This window comes from Oreochromis aureus, linkage group 11, assembly GCF_013358895.1.
Source record: "Oreochromis aureus strain Israel breed Guangdong linkage group 11, ZZ_aureus, whole genome shotgun sequence".
NCBI lineage: Eukaryota > Metazoa > Chordata > Actinopteri > Cichliformes > Cichlidae > Oreochromis > Oreochromis aureus.
The window spans coordinates 15,314,021-15,339,278 of NC_052952.1; the positions used below are offsets into that span (position 1 = coordinate 15,314,021).

The window sequence follows — 25,258 nt, forward strand, 5'->3', positions numbered from 1 at the left end:
TGACTTTTTCCCCCCTCACTTTCATAAACCGTACTTCTGCCTTTCATTTAGCCCCTCGTTTTATCACACTGGTAAAATTCAATCACTGACCTGTCTTTTTTTTTTTTTTTTTTCCATTATTGTTTCCTCTGACATTGATCGCTCCAGGTCATCATTTCAGTCACCGTCTGAGTCTGTCGCAGCCCCTCCAAGCTAACGTGCTACTAGCTTGCCCGTTTTCAGGCTCAGTCTTACCAAAGTGCCCTTAGCTGCAGGTGAAGGTTAGCAGAGATGCATTTTTGATGAGGGCTGTCCTTTACCAACCCTGCTGCATTATTGAGACTTGTATAAAGGTAGCCTCTTACTAAAAAGTTATTTACACTTGTAGCAACGAGGTGACTAGAAGATTATCTAAGCTGTGTGAAAAATTAATGAAAAGAGGCTCTCACAGTGTTCATGATTGTTAGAGAGATCTCTGAGAGTGTTTAGATGACTGTTTGTTTGTGATCTCACACACAAGCCTCTTCCCTCTGCTGAGACACAGTGGACTATTGGAGGCAGCAGCTGTCTGTGGGGTGGAACTTTGTTGGAATGAAGCCATGCTTAGTAGGTCACTGTGTTGTGTTGGTCTGTCTGAGTTGTAGTTTGGTGGATTGTGATTTCCAGCAAACCGTGTTGCAGCAGTCAGACCACAGCTGTTTCTGTTGTTATCGCTGTATGTTCACACATCCAAAATCTTGTTTAACTTCTAAGGAGCCCTCTGACTCCTGCTCTGTCTCCGTTTCTCTCTTGCTCGTGCTTTGCTTTCCAGTGCAGCGATGTTTGGTTCAAGTTAATGTTTAGTATAACCAAATCAATCTAATAGGAACGTTTTATTGATTACGTTACACAAACATGCAAAACGACTGAGTGCTCTGAAAGACTCCAACCCCTTCTCTTTTACCCAAAGTAAACATTTTGTTAAGTTTGTTTATTCAAAGCTCAAACACGGACCTTCCTGGAATAGAGGAGTGTACATTAAGCGCACACTGACTTCCAAAACCTTTTTTTCTCCCCATGGTCGGCATTAGAATTGGCAGACTTTTATGTTCCACCTGTTCCTGTTTTTGTACTACCAGGTAGTGTCTTTGACGGAGTACCACCGTCGGATCGATGCGCTAAACAGCGAAGATCTGCGCTCACTCTGCAAACGACTCCAGGTGCCCTGACCAAACCCCGTCTGCCCCCTCTTTCTCCACTCTGCCCAAATCTGCTGCACCAACACGGTCTCCTTTAGACTCCCCACTGAAGCTTTACTTGCTGCTGCTGCTGCTGCTGCTGTTCCTGTTCCTGATGCCCCTGTTGCTTTTAAATAAACATAAGTGTAGTACTTTCAGCTCACAGATTCTCTTCAAAGCTTGTTAGACGCCAAACATTGGCAATAACTTGTTGAGCAGCCGACTGAAAATAGTTTTTATCATTCCATTACAGACAGGTTGTTTGTAGCGATGAGGTTTTCACGTCACAGCAGCCTTATCTTCATGCGTCAGGCTTCTTTTGGACTCGGTGAACATTTTTAGTCTTCATTCCACTAGATCAGTCTGGTAGATCGGTGTCGCTAGCTCTATATGGATATGTAGGAAACACACAGATAGGTTTTACTGTAGAACTTTTTTTTAAAATACAAATTACCTGTACTACTCAAATGAGCTGAATGTAAAGAGCGTGGCCTGCCTTAGGACTGATCAAGAGACATCGAAGGACTGCAGAACAAAGAGATGGCGTATTGGAAAGAGGGTTGAAGTAAGACTCCCCTGACAGGATGAATGATGTTCTCTGAGGACAATGCAGGCAGGCCTCATTTGAATGAGAACCGAAACATGATAGCATCCCAGTCATCAGTGGCGAAGTGCTTCACAATCAGCCTCTGTTATCGAGAAAGATAAATAACCCAAACAGTCGGCTGGTCAGAGAAAATGTCAAACATAGGAGTGCAAATTATTCATTGGGTCGATTTCCTATTCACTTAGCATTCTCTTCTCCCAGACAGTGTCTCTGCAATGCTTCTCCCACTTGTGCCAAACTGATCCTAGTCATCTGGCATCAGAGAGTGGCAGGAAGATATTCAGCTGTCATCATCACATTGTTGGATTATCAGTGTGTTGCTAGCAAACACTGCATTTGTAATTTTGGCAGGACAACGGCTACATTGAAAAGCCCCCAAATGGAGGAAAAATGTACATTTTGTTAGTGAGATTGAGCTATGGTTAAAAAGCTATTTTTCCCCCATCTTTCCTCTATCGCCCAGCCTCTTTAGCTGAACTTATTATGCTTTGTGGAGTTGGTTATCTAGATCTACGTTGTTGTTTTTTTAATACTTTCCTGTCCAATTTTTTGTAGCTTCAGCAGATCACAGATTACAGTCTGTTGGAAGTTAGTAGACAGCCTGACTAGTAAAGCCGGTCATGTCATTGCCCTTTTATGAAAAGTAGCAACTGGAAGACTATAGCTATTTTGAACGCATCCAGTATCAGTGCTCTTTGGAAGTGCAGCTCGTCTTGTCAGTGCATCTCTAACAAGTATTTGTGCTTGTAGATTACCACCAAGGAAGAGGTGAACTCTAAACATGGCACGGTTAAAACTGAGCTGGAGCCCGACACGTTCAAACCCAACCTCAGAGAACCCAGCGAACTCCTGGAGGCCGACCAGATAGAGAAGGTAAGTGCTGCTGCTGAAAATCTCATCTCATGCAACTTGACGGTATGCTAAACTTAATATTTTTCCAACAACAATCCAAAACTAAAAGCACATGCCTGTTCCTCTTTTGTTACCCGGGTAGCCTGTTCCTTTATTATAATGAACATTGACGCTGTATTTTATTCCATGTTAGTTTTACGTGCACTTCTGTTACTGTAAATACACAGGCGTGTCCACTGATGAAAATAGTCCCACTGTCTAGTGTATTTTGAAATTGAAACTGAATATAATAGGCATATAAAAAAAAAAAAATGGATTCCCTGTTTTCACTATAACCCAGTAGGCTTGGAGTTTGTTTTTGTTTGTTTTTTTTTACAGATACAATATGAAAACCACAGAATATTTAGAAATGTCTTATGATTTGATGATGATTAGCATTAAATGTTAATTTTTTAATCTTAGTCTTTAAATCTCTGTGAGAAGCCTGTGTGTTGTGTCAGGCTGGAAATCTAACATGTAAAAAAATGTCAAAAAAACTTTACTTTCAAAACGTCGTAGCACCTAAACAAATTAAGTCATCAGTTCATAGAGCTACCTTGCAGTCTTAATTTCCAACTGTGTGTTTGGGGAAAGGATTCATTCACTGCTTGAATAAGTTTAGTAGCATTTGTTAGGTGGGTAGATGGATGCACTGAGCAGAAGCAACAGCACCGACAAACAAATTGCCTGATTTTTGTCAAGTGCTTGTTTTCAGTGACCAACATTTGTATGATATCGCTGTTACAATGTTTATGATGTCATCACAGAGAGTGTCCATTCATAGCTTTGTCAGGTAGCGGAAAACTAAACACTAACGTGGAAGCTTTAAAATATACCTTTGGGTGTCAGCTACTGCAGCTTTGACTTCTTTTGTAGATTAGCTTTCCTTCCACCCTGGACATTAGTAACATAAGCTTGCAAGTGTTGTTTCTCTAAATATCATATAGAGATAAGAATCTAAAACATAATTGTTGGATGTACAGTAGATGATGTTTTCTTAACTCTAGCTAAAATGCTAAAGCTAAAATTTAGGTAACCAGTAAAAATGAGCAGGTGACCAATCAGCTGCTGACAGTACTCCTAGTGCAGGTAATAAAAATGTTAACATAAAAGTTATTGTGAGGATTTAACAGTTAAATCTCATTAGTTTTGGCTGGTTATAACCTGGCTATACCTCAGGTTAGTTAGATTCCTTCCATGAAAAATGCTGATTTATTAAACTTTACACATGTGCTTTACAGCTTAATCAATATGATGATACTGATAAAGTTTCATGGTGGTCTAACTTAGAAATTGTGATCTCAGGATGACAGCCACTTTAAAATCAGGACGCGACAGAGTTGTCGGTGTGTAAGTCACCTCATGCCTCCTTACATTAGGCACTGAAACATGAACTGGATAGTTTGCTCATTTAAAGCAGGAATCAACATGCTCTCTTTTATTTATTATGTTCCAGATGATTTCAGATAGATTTAGTTTGTTAATCCTGCCAACGCAAAGAGTCAGAAATAAGCGGTGATAAAGATGAAAGAGAAATACATGAAACAGACATCCAAGTCACCAACCTTTCATGTTGTTGTTAGGTGTACTGTGTCCCTTGCAGGCACTGCAAGTTAACACACACCCAGAGCTCCAAATTAGTCCCACTTGGCTTATTAACCAATAGAGTGCCAATATGCAAGCTTCCTTTAATCACCCTGTGGACAGAGCTCAGGGCTCAGGCCTGGCTCAAAGCAGTGCAGAGGTGAGCTGAGTCAGGCCTCGCCTAATCGTGGCGTCATTCCCAGCCTGCTGATTATATGACTGCTGCAGCTCCACCACCGGAGCAAGTGCTGATCCAACAAGAAAAATGCCAAAAGGGACTGATGAATTGTTTGAGCGTGAACAGAACATTTAGAGGTCCTTGTTCTGTATAGCAGTAAAAAGTTGTCACTTTAATTCCATGTTTTAGTCAGTGTCTGTTTTATCTGTCCATTAAAATGAGACATAAGTTGTACCGCTCCTCCGGCGCCTTGTCGGCATTATCTCCCCATGCACCACAGCCGCCGTTAATCCTCGAGTCAGTCAGCAGCAGGGCAGCGCGCTCTCTCAGGGACTGCTGGGCCTCTCTTTCTCTTGAGACTGCTCTCACTGTTTTGAGCCCCGTTACTCCTCCTTAAACGCCAGAGAGTGTTAAAAGGTCACCGCAGATGTAATTGAGCGTTGGTGGCTGTGGCCTTTCTGTGTTTCATTTTCTTTCTTTCATTTTTTTTTCCCCTTCCTTTCTTTAACTCTGTATTTTTAAATTTATGTTCCCCGCACACAGCTTGCCAGGAATCTCCCTCCGCGGACCATCGGGTACCCGTGGACGCTGGTCTTTGGCACTGCAAAGCACGGCATGAGCATTAAGACGCTGTACAGATCCATGCAGGCCCAGGACACCCCGGTGCTCCTGGTCATTAAAGACAGCGACGGCCAGGTACGCGCCGACATTTAAGAAGCTAACCTCAGTGGCACATTGTTATGGTGCTGATCACCTTTTTTTTGTTGTTGTTGTTGTGTTGTTTGTTTGTTTGTTTTTAATAACTTCAGGTGTTTGGTGCACTGGCATCCGAGCCCTTTAAGGTCAGCGATGGCTTTTATGGCACCGGAGAGACCTTCCTCTTCACCTTCAATCCAGAGTTTGAGGTATAACATTTTGTCACTGTTAGATTTTGTAACTTTTTTCCACTTCTGAATGAATATTTTTCTCCAATAATGATTTGCTCATAGTGACACACCCTGCAGTTCTCCCCACCTCTGCAGAGCTTTCAGCAGCTTGTTTTAGCTCTCTGGCCACCAGCTTTACCGCTTTGGTTCTCTGTAACTTCGCTCCCAGTTTTAGCAGGCAGCTGTTTTCAGTGTAAAAGCCCTGTTAAAACCCAGTGTACACTCCTTGTTCAGCACCAGTCAGTCAGCAGACTGGCACAGTTAGCAAGTAGTTGGTGAACAGAAAGAAGCATTTAGCAGCTAAGGAACCAAATATTTCCCTCATGAGTTGGCAAAGATAGAAAAGACCTCGAAGGAGAATGGTTGTGTTATATATGGGAAGTGGCTGGAAAAACAACTCTGAATTACCGCTCAGGCATGTTTGCCTGCTGTGTGTATAGGACACTTAGCTAACACGGTGGGTATTTAACCTTTACATGCCTTTGTGTTGTGTTTAAAGCTTTGAGAGACAAAATATTTTATACATCAGCAGCAGGCACAGCATTAGATATGATGTATGTGATTTATGGTATATGCTAATGATGCCTGTGAACGTCAAACATGCACGCTGTCAATGACTATATCCTCTTTTATATGTGACATCTGCCGTATGTTTCAGAGATGCTTTCTTTGCAGCGGTCTTAAAATGTTTTTTAGCTTGCATTTTCTCTTCCTCTCTTACATCATCACTGAATATGTCATGCAGTATCTTCTAATATGTGCTCTGTTTTATCCTGGGCAGGTGTACAAGTGGACCGGTGACAACATGTTCTTTATCAAAGGGGATATGGACTCCTTAGCTTTTGGTGGAGGAAGGTGAGCCAGAAATCTACAGACCACTGGTGCAACATATTTGGCAATATTTGTCATAATTAAATTTGACATGCTGTCATATTTAATTCAGATTGACATAAAGTAGACACAAGCCTGCTGTGATGTCCAAAAGTGTGGACTGCATTAGAAGAATGGCGTTATTAAGATATTTGCACTTTTGTGGAGCTCATAAGATCACATGCAGATATAAAACGTTCTTTTGTCTTGATTAAAATAATTGATGTCATGGTGACGATCAGTGATATAAGTTGTATTTGTATAAATATGTGCTTGGTGAAAAATGGATTGCCATTTGTTAGCTATCACACTGAGTAGTTGGCACTTTGCTCAGTACACTCAAACCTGCATGTTAAAAGCATAAATGGAGTTAAAACACAGGCTTTTTACTGTGGATCCTGCAATAGCTTGAAGTTGTCTAATGTGTTTTCTTCTTTCTTCTGTAGTGGGGAGTTTGGCCTGTGGCTGGACGGAGACCTTTACCACGGCAGGAGCCACTCCTGTAAAACATTTGGGAACCCTATGCTCTCAAAAAAAGAGGATTTTTATGTACAGGACATAGAGATTTGGGCTTTTGAATAACCAAACAGCGCAACACAGGGGGGAAAAACAAGTCCTGGAACGGGCAAAAAAAAAAAAGAAAAAGTGAGGAGTCCTCCTCCTATAGAACAATGGCAACGTCCCAAACCTAACTGCACATCACCAGGGCTCCCCAGGCTGGAAGCCAGCTATTGGATGCTTGTTGTGCGTTACTACTGCAGTTATTACAGAGCTTTTTCTTTTCTTTCTTTTTCTTTGTTGTTTTTTCTTTGTGAAAACTGACCTTTGTGTGTATCTTGTTACAGCCTTGTGCAGCATCTTTGCAGAGTAAGGGGAAGTGAATAAAGTGTCGGTAATATGAGGCTGTATGTGAGGAATGACGGGAGGGAATTGGGGCGGGGATGACTGAGGAGGACCGTCGGAGCTCCTCTCCGTTCAGAGGTGGTGAAGATGATGGTGGCTAATGTTTGGGACTGCTGCAAGAAGAGAGATGCCCCAGATTGTGCATTAGACCTTTACAGAACCTCAAGGAGTCCCCCACCCCCCTGCACCCTATCAGACCCCCGAAAATCTCCTTGGTTCGGTAGGACGTTACTCACTGTGCTGTAGTTTTGACTGAGGGAGACGAAGTTAGGAGGGACGCAACCTGAACACATTCCATTCCTCTTGGCGATGGCGGACTGTCAACAATACAAGTGGCGATTTGTGGTAAACACGCGCATACAAAACACATCAGCAGCAGGATACGATGACACTCGACTCAGAGAAGGGAGAATATTTGCTGTGTGTGTGTAGTTTTTTGGGGCGGGGTAGTCTTTTCACAGTACAGTACAGTTTTTGGTTGTCCTCTGAGGCTAAACTTATAGAGTATCGTGTATTGTAGTCCTCCTGTTGTTCACTGTCATAGCACACCATCTGAAAGCACATAGCTATAATCAGATCACCCATCGTCGTAATGTTCTGTTCAGTGGGTGTACGTGTGAGTCCAGCTAACACCGGCTCCTCTCGCGGGATGCTGGCTGTACTGTTTGTAGACAGTAACGTGTTGCAATAGATTTGTGGAATATGCAAAATAACTGTCCTGTGACCTCAAATAACCCGCAGGTCGTGGCAATTTCGTCGCCGCCTGTCGCTCTTTCAAGAGAGAAGACTTGTAAAGCTTTTACGTCTTGATACACACTTGCTTTTTCTGGGTATCGTTTGAAGAGCCTGAGACGTGATTAACTGTTTTACATGCATATATGACAATTATATATTGGTATATATGATTATATATGTTTATATAATCATATATATATATATTTTGCTGTTGAGTGTGACAGTGATTATATTTGTGCTGATATTTCAGCTGTTACTATATAATGTATATTACCCTGTAAATTAATGTTAAAATAGTAGATTTGTTCCTATATATATATATATATATATATATATATATATATAGATATAGATATCTATAAATACATACTGCTATAAATATATATATATATATATAAAAAAAATAAAGTGTGGATTGATGGGTTGCTTCTAGCACTTTAATCTGGTGTAAACGCGTTAAGGCCAGGTTCTTAGGTTTTCTTAGCAGTAGTTGTACAGTACCTTTTGGGTTTTTTTTTTTAAAATATTAAATATATCATTAAGATGTTAACTGTTAGCAGAAAGCTTGCTGCTACCTACATCAACAGGGGTAAGCCTTTTTACTGTGTCTAAAAAGGAAAATGACACAATGGAAGGAAGAAGAAGGGGTGAATGTGGTTAAATGTGTAAGCAGGCTTCGGTTTTGCTCCTCACGTTTGGCCGCCAGGTGAGTCCCAGTAGGTACAGGTAGGTATGCAGACAGATGATGGCAGGTGAAGGAACATGTGTACATTACATGACCCTCCCCTTGCCGTGACGCTTTCTTCCCCCCCCACCCCCCCTTTTCTGGTCGTCCACGCCAGTATTCGTGTCCTCGTGGAAAGTCACAAAGAATAATATGGATAATTCTTCCAATTCTTTCACCAGACTATGATGTACCAGTGATGTATAAATACCAATAAAGCTGAAGTAATTGTTGTAACCTGGGTTATTCCTTCGTTTTCTGTTTTAATGTTTTGTCTTTCGTGTGGTTAAGGCTGCACTGATTGATAAGGATAAGGTTGCAGGTGTTTGCTGTCTGGAGTGTGCCACTGTGGTAATTACACTTCTGCAGTTTCAGATTATTAGTTGCTACCTGGTGAACGCAAAATCAGAAACTTTGTCTTGTCATGATCGTGTTTCAGTGTTACTTGGTGCAGCTACTCGGGGGAGAAATAAAATTTTAAAGCTAAATTATGCAACTAGACTGACAAATTCAGTCAATCCAATATTCATTTCTGTGTTTTGGTTTTTTTTTTATTTTACATATCAAGTATTTTTAAATCACAGGGACTCCCTTCTGATCTGATTTAATAAATAAAACTTGGTTTGGTCTCCCTATAGTTGTATATTTATACATAGTTTATATATAAAATAAAATGTGACACAGTTTTAATTTGAAAACCTCATATTCTAATGGATATTAAGTTCTGTGCTGCTACACATGACAATGGATCCTGCAGCTGTGAGTGAGCCCCACCTACTGATCACAGTTAATAGTGTCCATTTGTGTCCTTGGTATAGTCACTCTTTTTGTTTTTAGACATCTTGGTATTAAAAAAAAAAAAGACAAATTAAGTTGCAGTAAAAATGATACACTTACAAAATTGTGTCCTGATTTATTTCAACAACACAGGCAAACACACGGGTAAACAGCAGTGCTGAATCTTCTCAAGTTCCTTGTCCATCAGCTCAGAGGAAACAAATACCTGAGCTTCATGCTTCATACTCGTTCCTGATGTTTCAGGTCCCACAGGAATCCAAATGTCCCCCGCGGCGTTCATTCGTGCTGCGTCAGGTCTTTATGGACGTCCAGCACGAGTAAAACAGTTTGGGGATCATTATCGGGTTCTGAAATTATAATCTTCTGGCAAATAGCTGCACAGTCGGAGTAAAGAAACAAATGTCTTACAAAACGTCCCTCATTACAACAATAAGGTTAAAGCAACAGTCTTGTTTAAAGGGGAAACAATAGAAGACAAAGTTTGACAGTCTTTAGACTTTTTCCTCAGCGAAAACAGGCACAACACTAGATTCACTTTAAGTGCAATTTACAGGCAATTTCCACAACATCCTCTGTAGGACACAGTCATCATCAGTGCAGTAGATCTCAAGTGAAGCAGAATGATTCTCACGTTAAATACTGTCCAAATTACCCAAACACCGCATCATCAAAAAAGGCTCATCTTCAATGTATTTTCATGAAATTCAGGTTTGGCAGGAATAACTGTCACTAATGTAGTCCCCGGTCCTCTGGGAGACAGGGCAGACTGTGGGTGAGCACAAAACGAGGCTACCGCAGAGCTGAAAAAGGCATTAAGTAGAGTCATCTTCAGTAAGGCAGAAGAATATTGTAGAAAATCATCAAGAGAATAATGCTGGCTAAAAGTGCCGTTTTCAGCAGGAAGGCAACTTTTTTTCTTCCAATTGAGCCCATTAAGTGTTCCCGCAGTTTATCGCTAGTACACCAGGTACTTGAGTTCAGAGTAGATGAGAGGAAACATGACTGTGCAGGCTCGGTACAGGATGACTGCGCTCTTAAATAAAGCTCGGGGTTTGGTGCTCCAGGATTCAGACTTGAAGTTGAAGTAGATTGCATACAGCGCCACGGCAAAGAAGTGTCCAATAAGGGTCAGGGGTTTGGGCGACAACCTGTCCGAAAAAAAAGAGAAAAAAGTCAGACTTAAAACCCCCTAAATCTTATATCTAAAAGTGCTTTTAAATTTTGAAAATTATCAAAGACAAACAAACTTAAAGCAGTGAGGAAAAAGCCAGCATGGCTCTCTGAACACAGATAAAGCTCACTGATAAATGTGTAGTGTATGTAAACACTTGCTGGGTGTTACATGACAAACTCTTTGTGTGATCAGACATCAACTACCTCCCAGCAGCAGTTGAAAGAGATGCAGTGTGAGCTTTAGTGGATCTGACAGCAGCCTTTTATGCTAGGCTAAGCTAGCAGCGTTCCTGTTGTAATGTCACATTAAGCATACGGGCATAATTAAATCTCACTATTCCTATACTGAATAGGGATAGTGAAGGCAACCAGGTGAACTTCCACAAATGTCAAACTCTTCTGTTCAGTTTGGTTTGCCATGCAGGAAAAGTGTTTAGCACTTACACTGAGAGGAGTCCAATAGGCCCAGCAACGCACTCTCCACCGAGCTTAAAGTACTGGAAGCAGGCCTTTCTCAGCTCGTGAAGAGAATCTGAATAACAGAAAAACATGGATGAGAATCCAAAGTAAAATTAATGCAGATTTTGAATTTAGTACTGAAAGCCAACATTTATTATCTTCCATCAGTGCTTTTCATGTGCCATTAGATGGAGGCAGGCAGACACTCACTGTCAGTGGCTGCAAACAACTCATACAGCGCCTGGGCCAACACGTTCACCACAAAAGAATGTGATGACTTGCGTTCCCAGTGGAATTTTTTCTTTGCCTGTTGAGAAGAGGAGGAAAAAAAAACAGTGTGATATTGCACACGTTGGGCTGCAGCCTCTTACCAACAGCAGAGGAAATAAAAGGACAGAAAATCTGACAGCATAAATATAGCTGCGGCTTGCAGTCACACAAAATGTGACTTAGAAAAAAAAAATCAATGAATGTGCTTTCTGGTTTTTTTTGTTTTTTTTTACACTACTCAGTTTTGTTTTTAATAATCCTTTGAATTTGGGGAAAGGTGTTCTAGTTACAGCAAGCAAATGTGTGCTCACCTGCAGCACGGCCCTGTCGTCATACAGGTCGGGAATGCTCTTGAGCAGACTCCTCCAGATGCGAACGTCATTAAGAGCAACACTCATCCCTCCTCCCGTCAGAGGGTGCCTCATGTTGTAAGCGTCACCCAGGAGGAGCACGCCTGCGAACAACAGACAGCTGTTTGTCTCGTATCTTATCGCCAGATGGTCTTTTTCATTTTCGGCACTTTAGTAAACGTCTCAGCCGGACGCGAAGCACATCTTTAAGAGTTATACTTCTGTCTCTGTGACGCATTCCAAAACAATGGTCTCTCTAAGTTAAGCCTTTCTTACCCCGGATTCTACTTGTTTCCTAAAAGATCAATAAAATCCTTATTTACCTTAAATACAAATGAATTGTTAATTAGTCCAAAGAGCTCTTTTCTTTTGTTTCTTTCACCTTACACGGAAACATGCATAATCACAAAATCACAAACAGACCTCGGGCCACCTCCAGCAGAAATCAGTCAGTCAATAAGACTTCAGTACCTGGCTTGTTGACGGGGGAGGGCGGGAGGAAGCTGGCAGGCATGGACCTGAGTCGATCGTTCTGTAGCGCCATCATGAAAGGCTCCTTTAGATGCTCTGAAGGAAGGAGAGAAAGGGAGAATGCAGGAGGTCGATCAGTGAGCCAGCTCTGGATGAAAGCCCAAAGGTGCACGCTGCGCACATGCACAGGGGAAAAAAAGAAAAAGCTTTTTTTGGTCTCTGAATGTACATTTATCAATTCATCAGTGAGCCTGACTCCAGGATTCCAGCTGGACCTGTGTCAAGGTTACTGGGGTGGCTGCTTTAATACTGTGGCTTTGATATTTCAGCTGAATAGCAGAGCACACCATGAATGTCAGTTCTGTCGACTGCAGCTTCCTGGGAGGTGCGCACCTCCTCACCACGGTCTGACTGTTCTGATCTTCACGTGACCTTCATTTGTCACTCAGCAGAGGGTGTTTTTTTTTCTTCTCTCTCTGCTTATCAAGGATTATCACACAAAGACACAACCCTTTAAGAACAAATAAAGCATGTTCTTTATCATTCACCTGGCAGCTGTGGGTAGATTTTCTCAGCCATGTACTCTGGCAGGTTACGAGGCATCTCCCCCCTGATGTCCACCAGCACTCTGGTTTGAGAGGAGGAGATCTGGTAGATGAGCACTGGGCTGGGATTGGCCAGGACCAGCTCAGCGTGGTTTGCCTTAAACTGCGGACAGTCCTGCAGAGAAAAGCGGTGGATTCATTATTATTATTGTTTATTATATATTATTATTTTACTACATATTAATGCTAACTAACTAGGTATTTCTCTTTACTATACGGTCTTTAAAAATACAACACATTTTGCAGTGAACTTGAAAGAAAGGCAGGTATGAAATGTAAAAGTTTTGAAGTAATAAGACTTTGTATTGATTTTCAACCAATAAATCATTAGGCTGACCTTGAAGATCTCAGGAGGATGTATGCCAGATTTTAATGGATTGTTAACATGACCCCACCCTACACCCCTAAAAGTTTTGGTTATGAGTTTTAGAGGTCTGGGACCTTGTTTTCAGTTTTCTGTGGGAGCTCTAATGGAAAGGCAGTCAGAACAGTTTCTTACAGCTGGTTGCAGAATGCTTTTCATCTTCTTCTAGTTTCGTGCACCTTTGTGTGATTTGTAATTCTTGTTTTAAACATGAAAAATATACTCTTGGAAAAAAACATGAAAAACATGAAAAACATGAAAAACACGAAACACGGTTCAGCTCGTCACTCTTTCAGCAGTAGGACCGCCGCGCCTGAGCTCCACGTACCTTCATCAGGCATCCAACAAAGTGAGAGGAGATGCGAGCCTTCCCGGACACCAAGCTCTTTCTGAATTTGGAGAAGCAGCCGTCGGCCACCACAGTCAAACCCGCGTGGACCTCCTGCGGGACACACAGTCGTCACACACCCTCTGATGTAAATACGGTATTTCTTTCAGCGAGGCGAGAGGGAAACACGAGGCTGTGTCTAACAGTTCTGCTGGTACCACTGAGCTCCCTCTTCTCACCTTGATGTCTCCAGTTTCTTTATCCTTGTACTGGACTCCAGTTACGCAGCCGTCCTCTTCCTGCAAACTGGTCACGGTGCCTTCTATGAATGTGACACTAGGGGGCGCAATTAGACAGTTAGAAACGTCTGGACTATCTGCCCACAGAGCAGAGAGATCATAGAAAAGTAAAGACTGACTCCTTAAGCACAATATGTGTCTCTGATTTAGCTGAATGCTAAATCTCTCTAACTGAAAGTCTGTCATTGTGTATAAAGACATACAGTGAGTAAACCAAGATTCTTATTATTCAGAGCAATCATGTAGGACAGAAGAGCAGGTTCTATATTCTTCTGTTCATATCAGCCACTTGGCACCTAAAATCTTTCTTATTCGTGACTCTGCTTACTTTGGCTCGGCCATGGCGGCTCTCCTCAGGCCCATGATGAATCGGCCGTGATGAAAAGCTCGGCCACAGTGGATGCTTTTCTCCTGCTCTGGGTAGGGGATCTCTACCTCGGTGCCACTGTCTATGTCGTGGATCACGTAGCCGTGCACCAGATGAGCATCCAGACCCTCCACTGAACCTGAGGCCGAACACAGCACATATTCACTATTTATTTTGTCCACAGACGACTCGGCGCAAAGGTTAAAAGTGGCTACAGTGGGTCAAATAACACAGGATCAGGTTGAAATGACTGATGCGCACTGAAAGTCCAAAGTTACTGACAGGATACATTTGATGTCCTTAAAGACTGACATCAAGATCTAGAAGCATTGCTCTAAGTATAATTTCACAAAGCTTTGAGGGAGCTGCTGGAATATATTTATTAATAAAAGTTCATATCATGTATGCATGCTCTCCACTAGTGGAAGGCATTTAGAACAGAGAGGGGAAAGCAGCAGCTTTTTCTACATTTCTGCTGCAGCTTTAGGTTTCTAACAGTATCATTTACAACAAGATGGAGCCCCAAACACAAAGTTAGACGGACTCCCAGCGAAAGGTAACGAGCCAACATCATGGTGAATGCTGAAAAAACGACTAAATGGAGATCAAATGAGAAATATAGAAAGTTTTTTTTCTCCTTTGCCTTCTTCTGTCTTTTAAGGGTTGTATTATTGTAATCTCTAAAAGGTGGGAGGATCGAGCCAAATATCGCTAGTATCAGCGCAAGTATTGGTGTTGGAACTATGTCATGTTTTGCTTGATTCTGATTGGTGTATGGAAATACGCGATATCACCTTTACTCACTGAGGCCCGCTCAGGGAAACACGGCAAAGCAAAAATATGTGACGGGCCTGATAAATATTTTAAAGCCACAAAGAAAGAAATAATAATCGGCCTTTGACCTCATTGCTTTTGAAAAACAGTTTCCGAGGCGCAAAGGCTTAAAGGTGAGTGCTTGTGAAGTAACCGACCTTCCAGTCCGAGCTCTCTGAGTGCTTTATATCCTCCAGGCTGCAGCAGCTCCCCCACTATCCTGTCCGGCTCCTTCAGGTCCCTCTCCACCACCGTCACACTCCTGCCGTCACGGGCCAGGACGGCCGCCATCGCCGAGCCCAAAACCCCTGCCCCAACTATCACCACATCCGGGTCCCGATCACCAGGTGAGCCAGATGCTGAGGCACCGAGTGAGGCAGAGGAGCCCGTTTCCACTCTGTTCCTTGTTCTCCGGCCCTAAGAACAATCACACTTTCAATGTAGGTGTAAAACAGTCATATAAGCTCTGACCGGACACACTTCAAAACTTCCAGGCTTTCCGGGAGAGAGAGAGAGAGAGAGAGAGAGAGAGAGAGAGAGAGAGAGAGAGAGAGATCAATACAGCTGCTCAAAAAAAATAATTTAAAAAAAAAAGGAGGGGGACACTTAATCAAACACCAGCTCTTGGTGAACAGGCTGAAAATCTTCACACTTTGTAATCTGTTGAGAACAAAATGACCCGACAGTGGGGGCTGGATTCAAACTCAGGCCAAAAGTCTCCCAACAGCGGCGGTCTCCTGGTACCTCATCCACACTCTTGAGGCTGTTCTGGGGGACACAGCGAGCCTTTTTGTAAAGGCAGGTATGAATTTGCCATCCTGGAGGTTCTGGGCTACCTGTGCAACCCCACTTTCATTCCGCCAGCAGTGACAAGGACACTGGCAACAAACAAGTCTGGAGAGGAAGGAGAGAAGTGGTTTGGGGCCACCACCTGTAAACTATTCTATTTTGGATGGGAGGGGGGTGGATTATTCCCTCTCCGGCACCTGCTGATCTCCCTCATGAGTACCAAAGCAAGTTTAACCGACTCTGTGTTAAATCTCTGTGATTATTATTTTTTTGTACTCTCTATATAAAAAATAAGTTGACCCGAATAGAAAATGAATCTAGTTTTCTGACTGTTATCACCCCGTGTGCCCCTTTGTTCCCTAAATTAAACTTGGAGAAGTCCAGCTGAGGTGTCTTACCTTTTTGCCGCTCTTCTCTGTTTTCTCGCTCCTCGGTGTTGCAGTTTGGGGGATTAAGTGGTTGATAACAGGTAACAAAGACAGGCTGCTCAGGAAGAAATTAAGCACCCGAGAGACTCGCAGCTTCTGGCCGTGAAAATAGGCGATATACGAGAGCAGCAGGCCGGCTGTGAAGAATAAGGCTGCAACCATCGCGAGGTCTCTCTGAGCAAAACTCAACACCATGTTGGACTTCTTATAAAGGTACGTAAAGCTTGCTATTCCCAGGAAAGTCCACATCTTTTTTGGATTTACAAAAAAGTAAATTAAGGCTAAAGTGCAATAGTAGGAGGAAGAAAAAAAATGTTTTAGGCTGACAAAAAGGTTCAAATAATAATTGTTGTATTGTATTTTTTTTTTTTTTTTTTTAGGTTCCTCTGGAGTAAATTAGTGAGCCCGGAGCCAGCAGGTATCTTTGTAAGTCATGGTCACCGGTTCACGGACAGCCGGAGTGATGCTGCTGAATATTTTATGACAATGACAAACACGGACCACTTCCGATTGGCTGCTTTCACATTCCGCCGCTCCCACTGCTCAGCCTTCCAATCAGGACAGACGTGATGGTGAGCAGAGCTCACGCTACGAGCTGATTGGTTGATCACGCCGGCACCGGGCCTCTTCTGGCCTGCTGATTGGACGGCGGTCCAGCAGGATGGTAGTATGATTTGATGTCAGTGGAAAAGGTGCGCTTTCTTTCTTTTCTTCAGTTCAGAGGCTGAGTGGGAGCAAAGAGTGTTCATGTGGGACAGGAGTCCTGCTCCGCGTCACTCATAACCGCTTCCCATGCGCTCTGACTCGAGCAAATAAGAAAAGCTGCCATTACGGAGTACATCCCAAATATAACTAGCCTGGACTAAAACACACCATAGTGAGACTTGTAACGTTGACCGTCTTCACGTCGAAGTGGAACTTCATAGTCCAGGTTTAAACCCTGAATCACACGTCCTGTTATCCGGGGAAAGGTGCAGAGTGAGAGCTCTTACTGAAGACAGCACTGTCAAAAAGTTTACGTAACACACATCCAATCATCGATCAATCAAATCGACGATATCACACAGCTGGAGAAGCTGTGATAATGAGTCGTGTTTGTTTGGGTAGGATTAAAAAGCTACTTCAGTCTGTAAGAGTTCAAATTATATAGAAAAAAATATATGAAGAGTTACAAAGTGTGACGTGTTCTAATACATTTAAACAAAGTCTAAGTTAAAATGCCTTCATCTCACATGTAAACACCTACGTCAACCTGCATATGTTGTATTAGATCTTTGTTAATTAAAGTCTGTTTTCATGCAGAAATGCGCAGTATTTTATAACTCCAGCCTCTAAATCATTTGCTGCATTTCTCCCTAGAAGTTTTTTTTTTAAACACTGCTAATTAAAAATCTCCTTGTAACTGTCTGAAGGTGTTACTTGGGACTAATAACAGTGTCTGTTTCACTCCCTTTTCTTAAAAATTTCAAACTAATCAAGAAACTAACTACTAGATCAGTCCATAAACTACACCAACACATAACAGGTAAAAGGTATTTATGCTGTTAGCTTCAGCTCTGGCAGGCCTTTGTTTTTATAGACTTATTAATACTTTTATTCGGTGATTTTAGTATTTTTATGTGTGTAAAGGCTCTGAATATTACTTCCACTAGTGTTGAATCTAGAAAATGACTAAATTATTAGTCAATGATTAATATATCTGAGCAATGTAAATTCACTATATACACACAGCGCTATAGAAACCATGAAATAACAGTGTATGACAATAATAACACATGCCAGCAACTCCTCAAACACATATTGACAACATTTTTATTGAATTTAAGTGTCACTTTAAAAGTTTGCGTGACTACAAATGCATGACAGGACTAAAGTACGGTGTTGAAAATGAGTGGGCTTTCCTATAAGTAACTCATCACCTGACGGCCAATGCTGCATACGCAGAGAGGTGTTTTGATTATATGTAGTGGTTAAAGACGGACTCATATTTTTCTTGCTTCCCTGATGTTACTTCTGGCTCACCGTTCTCCTTGATGAAATCCTGAAATAACAAAAAGACACATCATGTAGATTTGGTACAAATATGAACTCCAGCTTAAATATAAGCTCTGGCTGAGTCTTACCTCCATCTCCTCTAAGGTGGCAGTACCATTCTCCACCTTCTGTCCGAGGCCGTGACTGAAGCTTGAGTACCGCTCCTGTTTAACATTACACATAACTTGCATTTTCCTAATATTATTAACATATACTTTACACTCATGTAGCTGCACACATACCTGCATCATACTAGCAATAACCCCATCCTCAATGATGCGAACAGCGTTCCTGAGTCCTCTTGCAAAGGCGTCCATGACTCCGATGTGACTAATGAACAGGTCCTCGAGGTCAGTGGACTCTCTGTGCACCTTTGCAACAAAATTCAAGCCTCCTGGATGCAGGCCGCCTTGTTCAACGATCACCTGGACACACAGAGGAACGAGGAAGTTCGATTATCTCTCATCTAATGTTAAACCATTGATCTAAAAATTCATCCTTCATTCATTTAATACTGTATAACAGGCAAGTCCAAGCCAAGTTTTGTTTTAATCTAATCTAGCAGATGCTAGATTAGTGACTGATTCATCTAAACTAGCCATAGAAACTTGTAAAGTGCAGTTTTAGAATTTTTATTGTTTTGAGCTCACATAGATTTAGACATAAAGAGTAAATGTAATATTGTGGGGACGCAGCAATGCATAGTTAATGTTAAGTATTGGCTTGTTGTCCAGTGCTAATGTATTATATGAAAAAGGTTCACTGCCAGTAATGCACATAGCAAGCTTCAACACAGACTGCACTAGGTAATCTCTGGTACTGGAAGCTTTCTGGTCATTTTCTAATAATACACTATTGTAAGTGACCAGAGTTCTGTTGACCAATCACCTTTGAGTAGGCTTTAGTTTCACGCTAAACGCTCAATATGGATCGCAATCATCAGATATTCACTTGTAGCCAGGCGACACTGGAAGAGAAAAAAAACACTGGCTACTGCTCCAAGTAGCCAAATCAACAACCAACCTAATAAGCTCTCAAATTACTGTCATCTTCTGTCCAGTCTGCAACATTTACTTAGAATTTCATTCTATCAGAGGCAAGCCGACCATTTTTTTGATGAGCATTACTATAAGCCATCCCCCAAGCACAAATCAGATTATAAAGCTAGCAACTACCTAGCTAACAATAAACATGCTGCAGCACTTAGCTGCTAAAGACTTTTTCTACACTTTCCTAATGAGGAAGGAAGAAAAGTGCCTGCCTGACAGAAATTTCCAGTCAGCAGCTAGCTAGTGAACAGAGGACTCAGCTAATAGTAATACATATTGTTACTGGAACCCAACCAACCTACACTACCTCTAAAGGAAGAGTGATCACTGGATTTATATTTGTTGTATATTGTTGTACATGCAAGGCATCAAGAAAGTGTAACCACCTGATTAATCATTCCAACTGCTGCACTTTACTAAATCTTGTATATATCAAAATATAGCAAACTTAACTTATATTCACTAACATCACTATAAATAAACTCTTATATATTTAGTTAGCTTACTTTCATGACCAAGGTGGTGTTCCTGATGTCCATGGGGCACTGATCTGTGTCCCACCCCAGGTAAGGATAGCCTGTGCTGGAGTCAATCGATCCCAGCATCCCAAAACTGTGCAACCAGCACGCAAGAATGATTAAAAAACAAAACAAACAAAAAGCATGAACATGCTACAAAGTTAGACTTCTGTTACATCACAAGAGAGTGACTCACGCAGAGGCCATGACGATATCATGTCCTCCTAGAGTGGTGTGGTTGGGCTCGATTTTTAACTTGAAGTCACTGTCCAAACCACAAAGCTTTAGGAATCCTATAAGACTCACAGCATCTACAGAAAACAACAGACATAAGATGCAACACTGAAGAAGTGTACTGGCTTGGGTTACTTTCTGATGAGCTTTGGAAGCCTCACCGTAATCATACTGGTGTTTGCCGGGCTCCAATTGTTGGGGCGCAATCAGAAACTGACAACTCAACCCAATCTTCTCTTTGTAGTCTGCAGACAAAGATGCAGACATGAAACAGAACAGATACAGCTGACAAACTCAAAACTCAGAGCCTGCTGTTCACGTGCACACTTACTGACAGCCATTTTGAAGAAGGTGGCCATGTGATTGAGTTCAACAGCAACATCAGTGTTATGGATGGAGTGGAAACCTCTTCCTCCCCAAAAAACTAAAAAGCCAAAAATGTGCTGATTAAAGCGCCACTTACACAGAAGAGTCATAACATTACAAGATCATAACCATCAAATCCATCATACCAAAGTTTTCTGCACCCAGCTTCTTGGCGATTTCCAGACCTTTTTTCACCTGAGCACCAGCATAGGCCAGGACATGGCAGTCAGGGTTAGTGGCTGCACCATTCATGTACCTGTGGTATGATGTTTATAGACAGAAATCTGCATAACTGACTGAACCATTCATAACTTCCTGTGCTCCTGAAACTCACGTTTAACAAAAAAAGAAAAAAAGTGAGGTTTAAAGTATGACTACAGTGTTAACCTTAAGTGAGTAAAGAGGTTACAGGTGATCCACAGCAACTTCACTCCAGTCTGGTTCTGTAGCTTGAGAGCCAGGTCTGTTATTTCATCCAGATTGCGGTTGGACTCCTCCAGCGTGGAGCCCTCAGGGGCAATGTCTCTGTTGGAGGCACAGGGCTAAGCACTCAATTTCAGAGCACCAGAATAATATAAAGGCAGCACAAAGTATACAGATACTATTACCACTGAGTGAAAATACCCTCTTATCTCCCAGACTGTACAATTATACATAAAATTGTCGCAGAAAACATGTAGAAATGAAAGCATATGAGGTGATTATACTGTATATAATGAGGGAATATGGATACAAATGTTTCTAATCCTCATATAGTTAATGCAATACTTTTGTTAAAACCCTTCAATTAAAACTGAAAGTCTGCACTTTAATCACATCTGGACCTTCAGATTTTAAAATCATGATGGTAGCGTGCAGAAGCAGGTCTATAAAAATACTGGAGGCTGGCAGTGCTACCTCTCAGCCTCCTGGTAGATGCACCTACAGTATAAGTTAGATAATGTTAGGTCATTTTGAGAAAACCTGACCTTTGACCTGGAATTCAAGGCCACCAAGACTGAAACTCTTCTGATTGTTAGTTGATGCGATAACCATATTTTGAGACTAATCAAAGCATCCTGGTAGTTCTAAGTATATCTGAAGAAAACTACAGCCCAGACTGCACTGGCTATTTTCATAAATTCAGTGTATTACTATATGTATCTCATAAACATGGTACATTATGTTCTTCTACGTTCCACCAGAACTTTGTCAGGTCAGAGTGAAATCAAGATAACTTCAGCTTTCTTACCTGTCATGGAAAGTGTAATATTTTACCTGTGAAAACAAACAGACGTCAACAAGGAAGTATACAGTGATGTGATCAGCCCTGAGATATTAAAAGCCTCACTCCAAGCTTGGTGAAAAACTCAAAGGCTGCACAGAGTCGCTTCTTGGCTGATTTCATAGGAGACCCTTTATTCCAGAGCCGGTGCTGGGTTGGAACTCCCAAAGGACCAGCACCTACCAAACAGAAAACAAGGCAATATTACAAAGGAGATGTGCTGATCTGAGAAAAGTAAAACTGTTTATGTGTGCATGAGTCAAAGCCTGCAGGGCACATTTATAACCATCGACCCTCAGACTGTTTAATGACCAGCACGAGTGTTGGCTCAATCGCAACATTACCTGGTCCACAGAAAGAGTGCCAGTAGCAGACTGAAAACCTCAACCAGTCCTCCATCGTCCTCCCCATCAGCACCTGCACACAGGAACACCAAGCTCCACACAGCCTCACACAACTCTAACTGTGCAGTCAAAACCATGACACAGAGTTAGGTCAGCATGTGATTGTATTAACCTCCTGAGTGGCCCCGGAGCAAAAATGTACAGCGACATTATGATTTTTTTCGATATCAAACTAAGATGACTAAAAACATCTGCATAGATAAAGCAGTTTAGGTTGTACTGTGTAGTTAATTGCATTTTGAAACAGTGTGTTGTGGAGCATGCCATTATTAATGTCCCACTTTAATAACAAACAAGAAATAATTACATCAAATTCCAATTATTTGCCCACTTTGGTATTCTACCCCTGAGTCTGCTTGGCATATTTTTTTCTGTGTGTGTGTGTGTGTGTGTGTCTCACCTACCTCTTCTGCATTGTAGTGTTTAAAACACATGACATCACCGGGTCCAGCGTCGGGTTTATACTGGATCTTGGGAATTCCTGTGCAACATGTGATGTAATATTTGTTTTAAAACAAATGAGCATATTATCCTGGGACCAGTCTGTCTATGCCAAACACCAGAATTCATTCTAAGGAGTGACAGCGCTTTTAATATCAACTGTGGAAAGACTAGCCTGAGGATAAAAAGGCTCACAGATTTAGTTACTGCCATCAAATCACATGTAAAACACATTTTACAGACCTGTTTTTATGTGATTCCATTCCATTTTATCTTTTATCTTCTTGTTATCATATTTCAGTTACCTTTCTTATTGCCTGCATCTAACCTTTCATTGATTTATTTACATTTTTAATTGTTATGTTTTTTTTTTCTTTTTTAATTATCGGTGTGCACGCATTGTCTATTTGTTTAAATTGTTCCCTGTGAGTATTCTTTTTGTCTGTTTGCCAAAGTACTTTGTGATCTCTGTTCTTGTAGTTCATTATTATTATTATTCGTCTTGGGAAGATGGGAAGAAAAACATTTTTAAAAAAGTTATTTACTCAGAGTGAAGATCATGTAAGAGCGGTAAAAGACCACAGACTGGAGCAGGACACTAAGCTTTAAGGTCTATGAACCCTTTTGGCCTGCCTCCCTCCCTCCCTCCCTCACACACACTTTACCGTTTCCAAAATTTCTGTTTACCTGCAAAGAACTTCTCCTGCGCTGCCCTTTTTCGATCTGCACTACGAGCCCTGCCAGCAGGCGCTAATTTCTTTCGTCTTCCTCCCTCGTTGGTTCCACTACGCGACCTCTGAACATGTACAGGTTTTCAAGATTCAGCGTAAGTTCATCCAATACCAAAATTACCGTTACTATTATCAGTGCATATTAACTGAAGACAGTGATATATAATTACATCCGGATGTGGCGACCCGTAACATCTTTGAATTTGAATCTACATGTTTTGCTTGTTCACAGTCACACTGCAAAATGGGCACACTGTTCATCTGGACAACAATTTATTTTTCATTCACTGGTCAAGGTTTGATCTAGCTCTAACGAGTCAAACAACTTTATAATGGTCACAAAGTGATGCAACTATTGGATATAGAGTGCATTTTAAGCAGCACTTGTACATCTGTACAAAATAAGACATTATGAGACTGCATCCTGACAAATGTCAGGGTTACTTGAACAATTACATGCCTGGCTTTAGGTTCTAACACATTTTAGTCACATAGACTTATAATGTCATCTATGAACTTTTAGCTATATAAAGTATATAGTACTATAGTGGAAAAGGGGCATAATATTTACCTTAATACACTGCAACGGTTGCACAGCAGCCAGTGGTTTCCCAACTTTTTGACACTGGTCACATTCCAGAATCTTTAAGGTAAAATATTTATCAAGTATGAGTTTTTATTCTTATGTAATAAAATTACTTAATGGCGTTTTCTCTAAAAATCAATCAAACTAGCCACAGTATTTGATATGCATGTCTTAAAATCTCTGCCAGGTCTACAGGTTATTAATGTAATATAATTACATAACATATTTATTTATATTTTGCTAATGTACAGTTTGTCTTTTAGTTGCTATTAAAAAAAACTTTGTTTATTTTAAACACTATTTAACTACAATACAAACAGTTAATACATACCCAATTTTTAATGTCAACTGTCATACTAAACCAGTAAAATCCGGAACACACTGCAGCTAGCGTTTTGTGTGTGCCAGTGTGTCCTCCAATTGGACATGAATGAAACTCATTAAAGATCCTCCTGGCATCGTCCTTGGTTTTTACTACTTTTCTGGTTCCAAAAAAGAGTTCTCCATCTACAGAAAAAAATATTTACAAATGTATTTAACCAAACATATGATTTGTTAGTATTAACAATAAATTACTGACCATTCAGTCTGAATTTTGAGGCATATCTTCTGAGGTTTTGCCTCTGAGCCTTGTCGTATTCTGAAGGGTAGGACCCAGCAGAAATTAACGCGTATATCTCTTCCCATTTCTTCTCCATATCTACAAATGTAAACAGACATTTTCTTTTGAGCTTCAATATGTGCAGCAAACAATGCATACAATTTAACCTATTAAATAACCACATTACCTAAGTAGACTAAACAGAATATAACAGTCTTATCACTCAGCAAGAATGCACTGCAAACTTGCTAACTTTCTAGGTAACATCAAATGTGTACAAGCTTAATTCATGACTTGAAACTAGACTTAACCGAAGCTGCAAATTCGACAATTTTGTGGAAAACGCAGACAGTATATTCACTTTAAAATTAACAAACATTCACAATCGCTTAAAAAAAAATCAAGTGTCCACGTCAATAAAGTATCAATACTTACCTATTTCTCAAATATCAAAACGGAGTAGCATGAAATTACAGGCAGACGCTAGCTCTGAAAATTCCGGTTTTGTGTTGTGCGCATGCGCAGCTCATGCGCAGAAACAATGGATAGGATGGTTTGTCAGGTAGGATGGATTAACAGAGCACAACTGCATCATCTCTGCAGATGAAGGTTTGCACGTTTTAAGTGGCAGTTGTACATTTTATAACCTGTAAAGAGAATTAATTAAATGAATTCATTCATTTATCTTTCTACTATATCCCCCCGTCCCTTTTCTTTACATTAACAACTACAGAAACCACTTGTTCTTTTTGATGGCTAAAACGAAATGGTGCTTTACCGCCACCAACTGGCAGGGAGTGGGAATAACAAACAAGAAGCGTTCATATTCTCTTAAATTGGAAACTTCTGCATTTCCCGGAGGGGCAGAATTGCAAGGTATCCATCGTCCATCTTTTTAGCAC

The 25,258-nt window shown here is 41.2% G+C and overlaps 3 protein-coding genes across 11 annotated transcripts in view; 1 reads left to right on the top strand and 2 right to left on the bottom strand.

Annotated features, from left to right (window-relative positions):
- Positions 1-8,851, top strand: part of oxr1a (oxidation resistance 1a) — a 168,998-nt gene extending 160,147 nt beyond the window's left edge. For 6 of the 7 annotated variants that reach the window (XM_039620132.1, XM_039620131.1, XM_039620133.1 and 3 more), the window contains 6 exons: positions 1,098-1,178; positions 2,554-2,676; positions 5,000-5,152; positions 5,266-5,361; positions 6,164-6,237; positions 6,699-8,851. In XM_039620132.1, coding sequence (XP_039476066.1) covers positions 1,098-1,178; positions 2,554-2,676; positions 5,000-5,152; positions 5,266-5,361; positions 6,164-6,237; positions 6,699-6,834 — 663 coding nt within the window. In that variant the 3' untranslated portion in view covers positions 6,835-8,851. The remainder of the gene's footprint in view (positions 1-1,097; positions 1,179-2,553; positions 2,677-4,999; positions 5,153-5,265; positions 5,362-6,163; positions 6,238-6,698) is intronic. The other variant, XM_039620135.1, reaches the window with a different exon arrangement.
- Positions 8,852-9,502: 651 nt separating this feature from the next.
- On the bottom strand, positions 9,503-16,377 carry sqlea (squalene epoxidase a). Its single transcript, XM_031740297.2, has 11 exons — positions 16,099-16,377; positions 15,070-15,328; positions 14,060-14,237; positions 13,672-13,768; positions 13,433-13,546; positions 12,684-12,855; positions 12,136-12,231; positions 11,626-11,768; positions 11,255-11,351; positions 11,030-11,117; positions 9,503-10,560 (listed from the first exon to the last, which is right to left on the bottom strand). Exons 1-11 carry the CDS (start codon positions 16,375-16,377, stop codon positions 10,368-10,370), a joined length of 1,716 nt encoding a protein of 571 aa, XP_031596157.1. The 3' UTR covers positions 9,503-10,367.
- A 1,545-nt stretch (positions 16,378-17,922) lies between these two features.
- Positions 17,923-24,868, bottom strand: LOC116320641 (xylose isomerase-like). Of its 3 annotated transcripts, XM_031740305.2 has the most exons (18): positions 24,792-24,868; positions 24,336-24,455; positions 24,087-24,262; positions 23,741-23,812; positions 23,126-23,234; positions 22,402-22,478; positions 21,938-22,010; positions 21,660-21,772; positions 21,561-21,586; positions 20,717-20,854; positions 20,476-20,585; positions 20,295-20,387; positions 20,125-20,208; positions 19,926-20,040; positions 19,718-19,823; positions 18,405-18,587; positions 18,252-18,326; positions 17,923-18,169 (listed from the first exon to the last, which is right to left on the bottom strand). In XM_031740305.2, the coding sequence occupies exons 2-18, from the start codon at positions 24,451-24,453 to the stop codon at positions 18,086-18,088; spliced, it is 1,752 nt and encodes a 583-aa protein (XP_031596165.1). In that variant the 5' UTR covers positions 24,454-24,455; positions 24,792-24,868; the 3' UTR covers positions 17,923-18,085. The 3 variants fall into 3 exon arrangements, with proteins under 3 accessions (XP_031596165.1, XP_039474952.1, XP_039474951.1); XM_039619017.1 differs by lacking the exons at positions 17,923-18,169; positions 18,252-18,326 and adding an exon at positions 19,051-19,129 and having other exon boundaries at positions 18,455-18,587; XM_039619018.1 differs by lacking the exons at positions 23,126-23,234; positions 24,336-24,455; positions 24,792-24,868 and having other exon boundaries at positions 24,087-24,151.
- Between the last annotated feature and the right edge of the window lie 390 nt (positions 24,869-25,258).

Excerpts from the sequence above, each read along its gene's own strand:
- sqlea (XM_031740297.2), bottom strand. The coding sequence starts at position 16,377 with ATGTGGACTTTCCTGGGAATAGCAAGCTTTACGTACCTTTATAAGAAG. Across the intron at positions 13,547-13,671 it reads AAGAAACTGGAGACATCAAG|GAGGTCCACGCGGGTTTGAC; the intron begins GTGAGAAGAGGG and ends TGTGTCCCGCAG. Across the intron at positions 11,352-11,625 it reads ACGACAGGGCCGTGCTGCAG|GCAAAGAAAAAATTCCACTG; the intron begins GTGAGCACACAT and ends TCTTCTCAACAG.
- LOC116320641 (XM_031740305.2), bottom strand. The coding sequence starts at position 24,453 with ATGGAGAAGAAATGGGAAGAGATATACGCGTTAATTTCTGCTGGGTCC. Across the intron at positions 20,388-20,475 it reads GCTGGGTGCAGAAAACTTTG|TTTTTTGGGGAGGAAGAGGT; the intron begins GTATGATGGATT and ends TTGGCTTTTTAG. Across the intron at positions 20,209-20,294 it reads CTTCTTCAAAATGGCTGTCA|ACTACAAAGAGAAGATTGGG; the intron begins GTAAGTGTGCAC and ends CTTTGTCTGCAG.